Source organism: Thamnophis elegans, chromosome 16 (assembly GCF_009769535.1).
Source record: "Thamnophis elegans isolate rThaEle1 chromosome 16, rThaEle1.pri, whole genome shotgun sequence".
Lineage (NCBI taxonomy): Eukaryota > Metazoa > Chordata > Lepidosauria > Squamata > Colubridae > Thamnophis > Thamnophis elegans.
Genome location: NC_045556.1, coordinates 23,355,070 through 23,371,759, shown reverse-complemented (window position 1 = coordinate 23,371,759; position 16,690 = coordinate 23,355,070). Strand labels below are relative to the sequence as shown.

The 16,690-nt window shown below is 43.6% G+C and overlaps 1 protein-coding gene across 10 annotated transcripts in view; it reads right to left on the bottom strand.

Moving 5' to 3' along the window:
* The window catches only part of MAP2K5 (mitogen-activated protein kinase kinase 5), a 177,315-nt gene that overhangs the window by 117,351 nt on the left and 43,274 nt on the right, over positions 1 to 16,690 (bottom strand). For all 10 annotated transcript variants that reach the window (XR_004256607.1, XM_032232591.1, XM_032232595.1 and 7 more), the window contains exon 9: positions 4,928 to 4,967. Coding sequence is in view for 9 of the 10 variants with exons in the window: in XM_032232591.1 (XP_032088482.1) it covers positions 4,928 to 4,967 (40 nt within the window). In the remaining variant the exon portion in view is untranslated. The remainder of the gene's footprint in view (positions 1 to 4,927; positions 4,968 to 16,690) is intronic.

The window sequence follows — 16,690 nt, the reverse complement described above, 5'->3', positions numbered from 1 at the left end:
TTCAATCCCTTGCTCACATCCAGCTGATTTCCAAACCTACATTTTTAAAGTATTGATGTCTGTCTAAACAGGGGGGAAAAGTGCACAACCCATTCCTATCAAGAATTTGCTTTAGGGTTATTTATAAAAGCTGTAACTGTAATAGAAACGCTGCCAAGAAAACATTTAACACATTTCTCCAAATCAATAGTCATTTGCCAACAATATTCACTTACATTTTTTTTCCTGGATGGAAAGCTTAAAACAAAGTAAACTGCTGGAACCGCTGTATCAATTTTATTCCTTAGAGTAAAAGGAAAATCTAACCCTCTCCGGACTCTAAAGAGGCCATTTCAAAACTTTAATGTTCCTTTTCACTTTGGTAAGTTCAGCTTTCCTCCAGACAAGCTTGCCCACTGCAAAACCTTCGGCTGGATATTGATCACAGAAGGCAAATTCAGTATCAGCCAAGATAGGAAATGAAGCAAGAAAGCCTGAAAGCTGCTGTAACTTACAGGTATATTGATTTTTAAGAACACAGCCCCATTTTGAATAAAATAGTGGGCCACGGCTGCTTCCCCAAATTACATATTCACATTGTATACATCACATCGTGCTACCCAGGCTGTGTGTAAAAAGTCTCTGTATTAAAAGGTGCAGATTAGATGAATAGGTAGAGATTATTAATACTAGGTATTACAGGTACAGATTAGGTGAATAGCAGGATCTGCGAGAGGGATCTTAAGTCTTAGTGGATAATCATCTAAATATCAGCCAACAGAGCGTGGCAGCTGGCAAAAAAGCCAACAAAATCTAGGCTGCATAAACAGAGGGGTAGAATCACATGGAGTATTAGCACTGCTTTATAAGGCCTCGGTAAGACCACACTTGGAATACTGCATCCAGTTTTGGTCACCATATTATTAAAAAAAGGATGTTGGGATTCTGGAAAGAGTCCAGAGAAGAGCAAGAAAGATGATTAGGGGGATGGAGCTAAAACATGAAGAACAGTTGCAGGAATTGAGTATGTCTAGCCAAGTGAGAAGAAGGACTAGGGGTGAAAGGATAGCCATGTTCCAATATTTGGGGGGCTGCCACAAAGAAGAGGGGAGCAATTTATTTTTCAAAGGTCCAGAAGGCAGGACAACAAACAATGGATGGAAACTAATCAAGGAGAGAAGCAACCTAGAACTAAGGAGAAATTTCCTAACAATGAGAACAATTAACCAGTGGAACAGCTTGTCTTCAGAAGTTGTGGGTGCTCCATCACTGGAGGCTTTTAAGAAGAGAGACCACAGCCACTTGTCTGAAATGGTCTAGAGTGACTCTAGGTCCTCCTGCTTGAGCAAGCGGTTGGACTAGAACAGTGGTCTCCAACCTTGGCAACTTTAAGACTTGTGGACTTCAACTCCCAGAGTTCCTTTGCTGGCTGAGGAACTCTGGGAGTTGAAGTCCACAGGTCTTAAATTTCCAAGGTTGGAGACCACTGGACTAGAAGACCTCCAAAGTCCCTTCCGATTCTGTTCCGTTAAAACCAGTGAGGATGCAACTGATGGCACGGATCGCACACGGTGCAGGATTAAGGAGCTACTACAGAAGGATTTTTCAACCTTGCATGGCTGCACTCTCCGGATGTGGCAACCAGCTCACCTTCACACCAGTTGCAGCATTCCATGGTCACATGACCACAATGTATGACTTTTTGGCAGGTTTCCAGGAAAAAAAATGAACACAGGAATACATTGATTCACTTAACGACTATGGCCTTCCCTGAACGATGCCGCATAAACTTAAGACTGGTGGGAAAATAAAGTTTTATAAAATCAGGTCCGATCGCATGAACGTTATGACTGTCATGACTATGATGGAAATTCCAGGCCCCAGTGCACTCATAACTCGAGGACTGTCTGGAGGAGGCGGATGAAAAGAGCAGAGAATTCAAACGGTGGTCTCAGATGATGTGGGTGACCTTTGCCTTTAAAGGTGAAGCAAATTCCTCAACGTCTTCTCAAAGTTTGCTAAAAAGACGTCTGTTTGGGATTATGCTGTTGGAGTATTTGGACTGGCAGGTTCAGGATGCCTGGGCACCCAGGAATGAATCTGAAGGTGGTTCAGAAATAGGAAATATAAATAAATAAATTTGATTTTAATTATTCTCACTGGAGAAAGAGATAATGGCTCCCATGAATTTGCATTAGGGTTCAAATCCTTATTTCAATTTATTAATTTCATGATGTAAAAGTGAATCAGAGACAACAGAAGCAGGGTTAGGAAAAACAGCCCTGCCTAAACAGGCCTTGTGTCTCCTGATTTGAAAAGGCCCGGCCTGACACCATCCGCTCTGTTAAATAACCACCAGGCCACAGAAAAGGGGTTTCTCAAGCCGGATTTCACGGAGAAAGGGTTAAACCCCACCAGAAATACCTGAGCCATTCTCTCTGCTACACCTCCAGGACAAACAAGGATGAGTTGTCAAGTTAAATACAAGCACTCAAGTGACGGAATTATAATTTACTTGGTGCTCAATTTAAATTAGTGAGAGGCTATTAAAATATACAGTATAGCGATGGCAATTCATCACGGGCTGTCATGGATGACTTCATCTATTTGCCGGAGTTGCGTGTGTGCCTCTAAAGGGAATGAGAGCAAAATCACAGGTCAAATTAAGCTGCAATTCCATTTTAATTCACTTATTTAATCTGCGGCAATATAATTGTCTTTTACAGTATGTACAACTCAGAGGAAATTTGGGAGTTCGATAGGCAGTATACAAATGATTAATCAAATGGACCATTTAAATGCTAGTTAAGAGCGGAAGAAACTCCCAGGAACTGCAGCCTGGCACACAGAAGCACCTGCTCGCCATGCACAGGTTGGTCAGTTGGTGCTTCATTGCTGCAGGGAAGCCTCTGGCATCTAATAAGTCTTGACCACAACGGTGGGGTGGAGGCCTTGGAGAAGATGGGCAGAGCCATGTTTGGGGTTCCCTCCACCCTGACTTCTTACACTTCTAACACAATTTACATGGGATTTTTTTTATTGGCATCTATAAATGGAAACAATTTATTCATCTGTCAAAGAGCCCCACCTAAGTATATGCAAGAGGGACTATTTGAAAGGATTTAAAGCCACTGGCCATCAAATGCAAGTAGCCCCCGACTTACGTCCTTTTGTTTAACTCCTTTTGTCCTTCTACGTCCTTTTGTTCAGAGTTACATTGGCACTGAAAAGCGATGTATGACTTGTCCTCAAAGTTACAACCATCGCACTATCCCCACGGTAACATGATTGTAATTTGGGCGCTTGGCAAACGGCTTGCATTTGGTGATGGCTGGAATGTCCTGAGGTCACGTGATCATAATCCCAGCTGGCTTCCAATAAGCAAAGCCCAATATTTACATTTTGGTTCTCACCATCCACTGGGGCACAAAAATGGGAGTGATCAGAACCTTACACCGCCGGGCTGAAGGTCTGCGTACCATCAAAGATGGGAAACACATTGATTCCCTTCTTTGTCTGTTATGGAGGAGCCCCTGCTGGGTGTTTTTTGGATTTGATGAAGGCCCACTTGAGATAAGCACAAGTTCTGGGGGCTTCCTTAACATGCTTTTTAGCTCTTTCTCTTTTGCTGGTAGATAGACCTTCAGCCAGGTGATATAGGGTTCTGATTACTCCCATTTTGTGCTCCAATGGGTGATGAGAATCAAAATGTAAATATTGATCTCTGGGTGGGGTTTTATGTAAACTTCAGTGTTAAGGCTTCTGTCTTCCTTAATGTGGACATCACAGTCCAGGAAGGCCAGACTATTTTCCTTGACACCTTCTCGTGGGAAATTGATCTATCTGTCCACAGAGTTGATGTGTTTGGTGAGGGCTTCCAATTCCTGTGTTTTAATCTCGACCCCAATATCGTCCACATACCTAGATCAGTGAATGGATGGGATTCCTGTGAAGTAATTTAGGGCTTTAGTTTCTACCTCTTCCATGTAGAGATTGGCCACAATGGGGGCACAGGTTAACCCTCAGCACAGTTGTCTTTTTGTCTGTAGAAACCAAAGCAACTGGCTCAAATTTATGACGGATGGCGTATTCTGGGACCACGTAATCAACTTTGGTGACCTTCTGAGAATGGGGAAGCTAGATTCACTTCACAATCTGGCTTCCCCAACTGTGTTACCAACTTAACTGCAGTGATTCATTAAAAATGTGTCAAGAAAGGTCATAAAATGGGACAAAATTCACTTAACAACTGTCTCGCTTGACAAAGAAATTTTGGGCTCAATTGTGGTTGTGTATGCAGTAAAGATATTTGGGGATGGTAAAAAATAAATCTTAAGAGGAAGCAATTTTAAGAAGAATTTGTTCTTCTACCAGAGCACCACGATGGAGGAGAAGAATTTGGTAGCAAATTATTTGTAATTCTGCATCAGAAAGAAGTTGGAGAGACAGGCATCAGCCCTGGAGCAGGCCTAAAAGCCTGAGCTTCCATTCTTAAGTCTTTTAAGAATCTTAATTTTTGAATTCAATCAAGAGGAAAGGGAAGAAACCACAATTTAACAATCTAAGATGAGAAAACTTATGGGAGATACTGAGATGCTGACTTCAGGTAGTTAAATAATCACACCATCAAATTAAAAACTGCACTGGAGAAAGCCCCCCTCAACACTTGTAGAGAATCTGTAGCGGGTTTTTTTTTTAATGCTAATATAAAGGCACCATTGTCAATTCTGCAATAGATTAAAAGTCTTCCCTGCCGGTATTCCTCTCAGGACCAAGTTGTACAATCAAGAAAAAAGAGACGAGATTGCCTTGTACTTCCTCACTTATAAATTGTGCCCTTCAGTCTGGATGTGTGTTCATTGCAAAAATTGGCTTCAAATAATAAAGTCCTGGAAAAAGAAGACTGAGGCAGGGGAATCTTTTAAAGCAGATTTGTGAACAAACTTACCTTTACGGCTAGTATTTTCCCACTGGGGACGTGGTTTGCTCTGCATCCAAAGGAGAAGACAGTCAGTTTAAAGCAAAGAAAAACCATGGTCATATTTTAAGTTTTACGTGATGCTTGTTAAAGTTTCTAGCTAATGGCATCCCTGAGCAATTGAAGTTGTATGCTCGAGTGATATATGCAATAAGCCCAGTTCCAGTGAAGCCAGCAGTTCCTGAACAACAAACAATCCTGTGTAATGTGTGACTTATCAAGCTGAATAAAGCCTCTCAGCCATGTAACATGCTCAGCTAACAACTCCTTGAGTCTCCCATTCCTGCTGCCTTTGCAGAACAAATGGCCCAGGGTAGACCTGACATACTTCAGCACCAGCGGTGAGATTGACTTAGGTTTAACATCAGTTCGCAACTGTGAGCGTCCGTGTATGCTCACAGCGTGGGTGGAAGTAAACTGCCCATCCGCAGTTGGCCGCCACCAGTTCGGGCGAACCGGTCCGAACCACCTGAATATAAACCTCTGCTCAGCACAGAAAGTGAAGACTGACTTAAAAAATTATCCTTGCTAAACTAGTTCTGGACCATCAGAACATGTTGTGTCCATAAAACGGACCTCTCACCATAAGGAAATGCCCACAGAGCCAACGGGCTGTTTCTGTGCTCTCAGCAGAATCATGGAATCCAAGTTGGAAGTGGCCATTATGGCACTCAAGTCAAACTCCCTGCTTTGCGCATCGATCCAAATTAAAGCGTCCCAGACAGACACTGGTCCTGCGTCCGCTTGCGCACATTGAATGATCAGGAGGCCATCACCCTGTGGGTGCATCATCAAGCCATTCTTGTGGCTGGGAAGTGTTTTTGGCTACAGTTCAGCTGAAATTTGTTCCTCTGTAACTTAAAATAACTTTCACGTCCTTCACTCTAGAACAAGAGAGCACCAGTCTTGAGCTCTCTTTGTGAAGGATCCTTTCAGGCATTGGAAGAGGGCTCCCCACGCCTGTTCCTCCTGAAGGCTAAGCACACCAGACTCAACTTCTGGTCCTCTCATGGTCCCTGTTCCTCTTCTCTGAACCTCTCCCAAGGTCTCAGACTAGATCTTAAAAGTGTGTACCGTATTCAACATGAGACCCGGAAAAAAGTAGAATAAAATGGAATGATGACTTCACACAGTGTAGAAACCACACATCTTGGAAGGGCATTTGATCATTTTTGCAGTTCGTTTGTCCTACTGACTCCATTCAGTTTTGTAGTCAGCTACCATCCAAAGCTTCTATTGGAAAGCTATCTATTCTCCATTCCAGCTATGGGGAAGCCATGCATCTGACTCTTGCCCTTTAATGAATTTTAAAAAGTATCCTCCTCTAAAAAACATGGCAGAGAAAAAAAATTACTGGTCTTCACAAATGGAATTTTAGCGTCAAAAATTAGCAATCTGTTAAGTAAATCCTAAAAAACACGGTAAGAAAAATAATTTCAGAGCAAGAATGAATTTTCCTCCTCCAGGGATTACCGAAAGGCTGACAGTGGAGAGTCATTGCATCAGAGGAGGTAAAATGAAGCCTAAATTATGATCAGTGGCAAAACATTTTGACTTTCAGATCAGCAGAACGATAACAAAACAGGCTGCTAAGAGAGCTCCGTGCTTAACATCTGTTAGCTTAATCTGTCCTGCACCGGGCAGTTTGGCAACTTAATTAGCTTGTCAAGAAAGCCGATCTTTTCGTCCCCCTCCTTCCTCTCTGAAGGGGAGGGGTGGCCTCTTGTTTTCAAGTGAATTAAAAGGAAAGACTTGATGATTTAATTATGATGCACGCCAAGTCATCCGTGGAAGTTTGGGTTAAATTTCCAGCCAAGAGCAGTACCTGGTTTGGTTTACAGAGCATTGACACTAGCAATTTAACATTTAATTATCATTGTGGAAGGGATCACAAAGCGGATACTATGCCCAAGGGGCGCAGAGCACCCCTGGATTCTGCAAACAACACAACTCGCTGGAAGAAGAAAGTAAATGGGCTTATTCCAAGCCGCCACGACATTCACCGCTGTCTTGACCTTCTCCAGCGCATTATCCGTAAAGTGATTAATGGAGTCTGAATGGGAACTTTGGTTACTCAGAAAGAAAACTGGACACCTTAGCAAGGGTTTAATTAACAGCAAACTCTTCCAGGTCGGTTGCAGCTCCTGCAGTAATTACCTGTCCCAGTAAACCTGCTGGAAAACACATTCAGCCCTAACTGAAGGACCAGAGGTTGATGTTGGCCGTTTAAATTATGATCATGCTCTCGTGGTCCAACTACCCGAGAGTTACCCAGAAGATTGCTCTGGTGCAGCAATTCCACACCACTGGCTTCCTGCATCGGCTTCCAGGTCAGAATACTGAATAATAGACTTGGAAGGGACCTACTAGTCCAACCTGTCAGACCTGGAAGCCATCTTTTAGTTTTGGGCCTTCAGGCCTGCCACATTTTCCACTGTGGGAAATTGGGAGGGGGGGTTGTATGGAGTATGGGTGATGTATAGTCAACGTAACATTCCTTTCTCAGAGAGAAAAAAAGCCACCTTGCCCTGCAGCTGCGATGAAGTGACTGGGAGGCATCTCCAGTTATGGAGGATGCATTGATTGGGCCATGGGATGGACATGTGGGTGCTGGGCAGGGACTTGAGCTTTCTTTTGGGTGGGGAAAACCTGGAAGCTTTCAGATTCGAGTTTTCCCAGATGGGCCAATATAACATCTCTAATAAAATGGAACTTTGAGGAACTTCAAGCCTCGGAGTCTTCTTTCGTTGGGAGTGTCACTTGGGACCCTGACACAACTCTTTGCTTCAGCACGAGACCCTCTACCACAGGTGTCAAACTCCCGGCGTCCCATTGTCATCACATGACATTTCGTGACATTTTCCCCCCATCATGGAGCTAGGGTGGGCGTGGCCTGCGCATGACACATTTGGCCCATGGGCCACCCGCTTGACACCACTGCCCTATGCCACTCTGGACAAATGACTGTCCTCTCTCTTCCTAAAGCCCTCCAGTGAAGGAGATGGCCAATGATGCAGTTATGGAGACCTACAGATGCAAGGGGGTGATTGGGCTGCTTCCCCTAGCAAAGAAAGTAGGGAGAAGAGTTTCAGAGCCTTGTGGACTATAGCAACCAATGGAGCTGCATGGCGGATACACTTTTGGATGATTTCTATGCTGGCAGTATTAATACAGCCCCCCCCCCTTGAGGGACATGGGCCATCAAAAACATTATAATTAATAGTATAGTATAGTATAGTATAATACAATATAATATAATAAATATAATATAATAAATATAATATAATAAATATAATAAATATAATAAATATAATAAATATAATATAATATAATATAATATAATATAATATAATATAATATAATATAATATAATATAATATAATATATAATATAATATAATATAATATAATATAATATAATATAATATAATATAATATAATATAATATAATATAATATAATATAATATAATATAATATAATATATCCTTGGTGAACCTGCTGCAAGCCAACCACCAAGCTCACACAGCACCAAGGACTCCACAATCTGAGCTACAGATATTTTCTGTATACCCTGAGTTACAGGTATTTTCTTCTACTAGAATATTAATAAGATGAAAATATAATTTGTGACAATTACGGACTGATTACTCCAAGTATATAAAAGCCAGGAAAGGTGAACAGATCCTTCGAGGGAATGTGGGGTATGAAATAAATCACTGCCACAAAGAAATCAGAGCTCCTGTGAAATTAGAAAGGCATCTTCCAGCCCCTATTCCTGTGAATCTCATTCATTCATTCATTCATTCATTCATTCATTCATTGTCAATGGCCATCCATCGTACCTCAAGGTAACTCTTGGTTCTGGAATGAAGGAAGATGGGGAGTGTTCTGTTTCCACAAAGCATTTGGTGGATGGGGCACCCAGCCGTAACAGTACAGCTCGGATGGATTTTTTAAATTCCTTTCTTAGTATGAACCAAGCATAAGAAAGGCAATTTCTCCCATCAAGAAAACCACAGCCCAGAATCCTCTTGCCAAATGCTGCCTATTGGCGTCTGTTACGCTGAGCCTTTCCTGCAAAAAAAAGAACCAGAGGCCAAGAACCGCTTTAAGCAGCACCGGCACAATTGAGTCCAATATTTTTTTAAAGGTGACAATTGCCCACGTCTCCAGACGCTACTTGGCATCCCGGACGGTCCCTTGTCTGTTTGGCTTCCCTTGGAAAACTCGCAGGCTTCTCTGCAGGGGCTTCTGACGAAGCAGTGTGCCCAGAGGTGGCAAGAGAGCTATTCTGGGCATTGAAAGACAGGCGGTGGGATCCAATGCATGCACACTTCGTGTGAGGAAAACCTGCCACATTTCCCTTCCCCTCAACCCTAAGAGGAAAGTTACAGCAGGATAGATCCACAAGAACAACTAGTGCAATAGACAAACTGATGAAAGCTTTTCACTTCTATGGTTTTGACTGCAAACTCTGCACTTAAAGGCCAAGAATGTTGGTGGCTCAGAACAGTGACGGCTAACCTTTTTGTCCTTGCATGCCAAAAGAGTGTGCATGCGCGGGGTAGCCCACATGTGCATGCCCACATCCAGAGTGCAATGCGTGCCCGACACGCACCCCTGCCATGCACCTCACCACCCTGCGTATATGTGTATGTGACCCTCTGCGCCACCACCCCCACCCCAATGCACACACCCCTGTGCTACTGCGCATGTGCGCACATCTACATGGCAGGCCTGAAAATCAGCTGGCTGGCAGGACATGCGCATGCATGGTGGAGCTGAGCTGGGCGATGGCATGCGTGCACCCTGTGTCACACATGTCATAGGTTCGCCATCAGGGGCTTAGGATAACCTGAGTCCCACAAGGATGGGCGGACTTCAGTGCTGGCTGGGGAACTCTGGGAGTTGTAGGAGCTGAGCTTGGGAAACGCTGGTTTAGAAAAACCATCAGCCTGGAATTGCAGGTAGTCCTCGACTTACAACAGTTCTTTTAGTGACTAGCAATGGCACTAAAAAAGTGACATGATCATTTTTACACTTATGACCACATCCCTAAGGCCACGTGGCCAAAATTCAGGCGCTTGGTAACCAACTCACATTTATAACTGTTGCGGTGTCCTGGGGGGGGGGATGTCACATGATCCCCTTTTGCGACCTTCTGAGAAGCAAAGTCAATAGGGAAACCGGATTCATTTAACGACCGTGTTACTGATTTAACAACTGTGTGATTCACTTAACTGTAGGAAGAGAGGTTGTAAAACGGGGCAAACACACTTAACAAATGTCTTGCTTAGCAAAGGAGGTTTGGGGCTCAACTGTGGTCGTAAGTCGAGGCCTAGCCGCACTTCCAGCACTGAGGTAAAGATTGGGTGCTTCTTTAACCAGCTTGTTGAAAGCAGGTCTGAGGGAGGGGTGATCCAAAGTAGGCCCCTCTCCCGATTAAAGCTCTTCTTCTTCTTCAATGAAGGGTCAGGGAGCATCGAGGGATCTCAAGCCCCAACATTCAGAAGACAAAGAAGGAATGGGAAATGGGGAGCTGTGGAGGCCTCTAGCAAGCAAAGACCTTTCCAATTATCTCCGGCGTTTGTTCTGGATGCCATACACTATGGCGGGCAGCTGTTGCCTTGGCTCCATGAAACATTCCTCCCTGAAAGCCCTCAGTGCTCAGACACCCCTCAATCTAACCCACATGGAGCCCAGAGCTTTTGGTGAACGGAAAGCCCATCCATCTCATTCAGGAGACGTTCAGTGTCTCTAAACATTACACATTGTACAAAGACAGGAGGGTCACCAGCTGTAGATGACCTGCAGCAAACCATACCCAGACTCTGTTCCAGGCCTTCTCTGGGCAGATTGGATTTAGCTCCCCGCTAATGGCCAGAGTTTGAGAGTTTTAAACGGCAATATTTCCATGTTACCGAAACGGCCGTGTGAAAAGGAGGAGAGGTTTCCAGAAAATTAGCACTTTGACAGTTGTTGCCTTCTGTAATAGGCGAGCCCATTAGCTGACTTGCTGGCTGTTAAAAAAGGACATTCAGAAGTGAGCAGCCTCATTGGACCTCTGCTCATTCAAAGCCACAAGCGATGCCAACCTGCCTTCTCTCCAAAAATCCCACCACAGATGCTTGAATGATGACCACAAAATGATTCATTATTAACTTGAAGGCGCCCTCTGGCCACAGGCTGTTTGCCTCTAAAATGGACTTTTCCAAGAATGCAAGAGCAGTACCCCACCCACCCACCCCCACAAAGGGCGGAAAAATAAAGAGAGTCCTGATATGACAGACAGCCCCATACTGGGGAGGGGGGGAGCAGTGGGGAGGAGAGGACCCCAAAAAGAGGAACAGAGGTTCTAGCCTAGAATCTCAATCTGCTTGGTGTGTTCTCGCCATGGAGTTTTTAAAGCATAGAGTGGTGATGCAGGATGATTATTTCTTATCAAAGGAACAGGGGGTTATGCCCATAAACTACACACAGTCCTGCTTCTCTGCCAAACTTGACAAGAAGAGGTTGCTTGCAGAATGTTTCTTGAGATGCCAAGAGGCTAAATTAGCCACATCACAAGGGTTTTGCGATCTCAATTCAGCACACATCAAGGGGACTTGCAATTGTCCTTGCTTAATCCACAGAGCTAATCCCCGTGCAGGACAGGAGGAAAAAGCCTCAGATCAAATTTCTTGAGGTTGTCTTATTGACATCTCCTTCTGTTCCTTAGCAAAACCCCTCGTTTATTTTTAAATCGAGAACAACTTAACTTTTTGCTGAATCTTCAGGAGGAGGAGTACAGAGTGCAACAAAACAAGTTTAATTTAAGAATCAACCAGTTTCTAATTAAACTGCCATAGGCAGCTGGTTGGATAAGTTTTAATCAGTTTCAGTCACCTATTGATTGGGATGCTGAAGCTTAAAAATTAAAAGTAAAAGTAAAAGATGATTTGGGAATTGCTGCATCTCAGAACAACAGTGCAGCCCTCGGTAAATAACTCCTCTTTTAACCATCAGCTAAATGAACACTTCAATACCGCAGCACAAAGTCTTCTGCAAAATTACTTTAACTAACAAGCAGAAATTTATCAGCTTCAGCCAAAATCAATGCCGAAATCAATTTGAACACTGGTTGTGTCTAAAGGGGCTCATTGGCAATTTACGGAAATTACACCATGTAAATGTCTGTGCTTTAATTGAACAGTTTCATCAACTAGGCCGTGATTGCTGTCCATTTATTTATTTTCTTTCACCACGGCACTTCTTCAAGAGAAGCGATGGGTTTTGTCAAGGCGAGGGGAGACACTTTGTCTTCATTTTAGGCACTTTTGTGCGTAACCAGTTTTACGAGCTGGGCCACCAACGTACAGCTGAGGTCAGTGGAAACAAGGGAATTGCAACCCCTGGTCAGACATGCTTAACCTGTAACAACTGCTCCCTGCAAATTCTGGGGGAGGGCGACTCGTTAGACCAGGGGTCTCCAACCTTAAAGGCACCTTTAAGCCTTGCTGGCTGGGGAATTCTGGGAGTGAAGTTCCCCAGGTTTAAAGTTGCCAAGGTTGGAGACCCCTGCATTGGACAAACACAAGAGAGCAGGAAGAGAGTAAGGACAGAGAGGCTCAAGATGTCCTGGAAGACAAAAAGAAGAAGGTTGGTGGTCTGGAATACAGAAAAAAAACAAAGATTGTTTGCTAGGTCAAATTAAGAAGGCTATAATGGAAGAGCTGCCTTGCTGAGCCAAAAGGCTCTTGAGCAATTATTATGCATTTATCGTATGATGAGAACATGGCCATGAGAAGCAAACATGTACACACACTCCACATAGTTATATACAAAATGTCGATGTGGGGTACAACGGTGGCTTCAAAACTGGATACATAGTGAGCACCTTCTAGCAGCCGTTGGCACCTGGACCCACAAGAGACGAAGCCAAAGACTGTGTTCCTCTTCTTAAACAGAAGGCACCCTGCTGCTTAAAGACGCCCCATCAATTAATTCTGTCCAAGTTAGATGTCTAAGTCGCTTTCATCACATTCACACAAACACATACACACTTTCCACTTGCAGACTTCATGAGAAGGTGATATTTTGGGCCATTTTCCCTATTTGGTTAGAACTTACAATAACAGAGTTGGAAGGCGCCTTGAGGGTCCTCTAGCCCAACCCCCAGCTCAAGCAGGAGAGCCTATACCAGCGATGGCGAACCTTTTTTGGCTCGCATGCCATAAGGTTGGGAGTGCAGGGGGGTCGTGAGTGAGTGTGCAGCACCCATGATCCAACGTGCGACACCCCCCAGTGTGCATGAGAAGCGCAACCCCCCATTTTTTGCATGCTTTTTTTGCCCTCCCCAGGCTTCAGAGGCTTTATAGGAGCCTGAGGAGAGTGACAAAAGCCTCCCAACCCCCGGAGGCCCTCCAGAGGCTTCAGGGACCTTCAGGAGGCTTCCCTGAAGCCTCCGGAGGACTAAAAAGGACCCTACGAGCAAACCGGTTTCCTCGTAGGGCCAGTTTAAGCATGCACCCTGGCCAGCTGACAGGGCAACGCCTCGCGTGGCCTGACAAATGGCTCTGCGGGCCACCTGTGGCATGTGTGCCATAGGTTCGCCATTCTGGGCCTATATCATTTTTGACAAACCTCCAGTGATGAAGAACCACAATTTCTGAAGATTAAGTAGTTCCATTGGTTGATTGTTTTCAGTCAGAAAAATTCCTCCTTATTTCCAGGTTGAATCTCTCCTTGGTCATTTTCCATCCATTATTTCTTATCTGGCCTTCGGGTGCTTTGGAGAATAGCTTCACTCCCTCCTCTCTGTGGCAGCCCCTCAAATATTGGAAGATGCTATCCTGTGTCCCCAGGTCCTTCTCTTCCCTACACTAGTCATGCCCAGTTCCTGAAATTGTTCATCGTATGTTTTAATCTCCAGGCCTTTTGATCATCTTAGATAGTTTCAGATTAACAGACTTGGAAGCGACCTTGTAGGTCATCTAGTCCAACTCCCAAGCAGGAGACCCTACACCATTTTTGACAGATGGCAGTCCAATCTCTTCTTGAAAGCATCCAGTGATGAAGCTTCCACACCTTCTGAAGGCAACTTCTGTTCCATGGGTTGATTGTTCTCACTGTCAGTAAATTCCTCCTCATTTCCAGGTTGAATCTCTCCTTGGTCAGTTTCCATCCATTTATTCTTTCTCTGGCCTTCAGGTGCTTTGAAAAATAGTTTGACCCTCTCCTCTCTTTGGCAGCCCCTCAAATATTTGAACACTGCTATCCTGTCTCCCCTGGTCCTTCTCTTCCCTAGACTAGCCAGGCCCAGTTCCTGCAACTGTTCATTGTATGTTTTAGTCTCCAATCCTCTAATTATCCTGGTTTTTCTTCTCTGCACTCTTAATATTTAACATCTTTTTTATAGTGTGGTGACCAAAACTGGATGCACTATTCTAGGTGTGGTCTTACGAAGGCTTTATAGAGTGGTATTAGTACATCACAGGATCTTGAGTCTATCCCTCAATGCAATTTAGGATTGCATTGACTTTTTTGACTGCTACGGCACTCTGCTGGCTCATATATAATTGATTGTCCACTAGGACTCCAAGATCTCTCTTGCAATTCCTTCTATTAAGTCAGATTTCACCTACCGGTAATGTGTACATGTACTTTTGGTTTTTCTTGCCTAAGTGTAAGACTTTACTTTTCTCTACGTTGAATTTCATTTTGTTAGATAGGGCCCAGTGTTCAAGTCTGTCAAGGTCCACCAGGATCTTGAGCCTATCATCTAGGGTGTTAGCTATTCCTGCCAGCTTAGTGTCATCTACAGGTTTGCCCAGGTTAAGTTTAGAATTATGAATTTTGAGAATTGAAACCCAACCACCCTTGCAGAAAGCCTTAGAAAATACCTCTGTTCCTGAGAGCTCCATTGGATTACAAGGACTAGGAGGTCATTTGTAGTTGTGCCCTGCTTGTGAAGGTCCCAGAGACAGCTGGTGAGCTGCTGATAGAAAATGGAAAGGACCTGCTGGGTTGGATTTAGCAGGGCAATTCTGAAACCTGGGCCAAATTATTAAAATGCTACATAATTTTGCAGAGAAAAATATGCAGAAGAGTTTGCAAAATGTGAGAAAATGCTGGGTGTTATTTACCACTGACAAGTTTCAAATGATACCAATACAGTTTCTTTGTTATAAACAATTTAATGCCATTTTCCTCTGTACAAATTTTAAAGAGGGGACACTGCCCTATAAAGCACATTATTAGCATATTTCAAGGAACCCGGGAGCCAATTTTGGGGATGGGGGGAGTCTTAGAGCTGTGTAAATCACCTTTAGTTTAAAAAATGTGGAAGAAAGCAAACCTATTGCTGTGTTTGGCCTTTCCCGTGAATTATTTTTCAAAAAGGCAATTTAAGTAAATACCCTGGATGTGGCAGTATACAAATACTTTCCAATATATATATATACAAGAGTCTGCACTTTCCTTCATACCTGATTTTCAAAAATATCTGAAGGGTAGGAAAAATATTACAATACCTAGTTTAAATTAAGTGGAGTAATAAATTTATAGCCTAACTACACTGGCTTCACCCCTTAGAAACAACTCAGCTGCAATCAACTGCAATTTACCACCAGAAGACCATTCCTGGCAACTGTAAGCCGCGGTGGACATTCAGCCTCTCCTGTGCCGGATTCCAGAGGGAACTTCTGGGAAATAAACAGAGGAGGAAGAGGATGGGCAGCCGGTCCAAAGGTGCTGAAGGCCTGGAGGCTGGAAGCCCAGATATGGAAATGCCTCCATGTGCCAACCCTTCGCCCACAGGCTCATCTGTCACACCTGCAGAGATAAACTCTTTATGTTCTTTATTGAACTCTTCAGGTTTAGGGAGAGGGAAAATGTGATTTTGAGATGATCGTGTGCTTGAGCATAAGAGAAAAGAGGTTCCTAGTCTTCTCCAGCAAGAACCATTTCGCAACAGAAACGGAGCAGAAAATCCATGAAATGCGTACTAACTGCAAGGAGCAAACTACATTAATTAAGAAGTACATCCATTATTAAAATATATAATTTAAAGAGACCTTCAGTTTGGTCTCTTTTCTTTTATGGTCAAGCACATGTTCATCTCAAAATTATAATTTTTCTGTCTCCTTAAACCTGAGGAATTTAATAAAGGACATTTATCTCTGCCGGTGCAGTAGCTCAGCCTCTCCAAACCGGCCGTGATTTCTTCTCTACCTATGATGTGGCATTGCAGTGCCCAGGGCCAAACCCTGGAAGCTGCCAAAAGACTGGCTTCTGGCAAGAGGAGTCTCTTTCCTGGGGAAAGAGGAAACCTTCTCAGCTGCTAGCCAGGTGCCGTCCCTCCTTGGTCCTTCTCTGGCTGCTAGCTTCAAAAAGCCCATCATCCCTTAGTTAAGAAAATGCAAGAAAGAAGCTAAAAACAAAGCTAAGAGCTATAAACTACCTTTTCTTTAAACAAACAAACAGAAGGACCAAAAAAATGGATTCAGCAAGTTCTCCTTAGAAATATTGCTATAGAAATATTGATTTTTTTTACTCAACTCAATTGACTGAAAAGTTGTTTGTATAGCAATATTGGCCCAGGCAATCCATTGGAACAATTTTGCTGCACAGAGTAATCAAGTGCATTTCTGAAGTATAATTATATTGTCATAAAAACGAAGCCAAGATAACCTTCTCTTCGAGCAATAAACCTACAGCTGCCGTAAAACCATAAGAGAGACACCGATAGCTAGA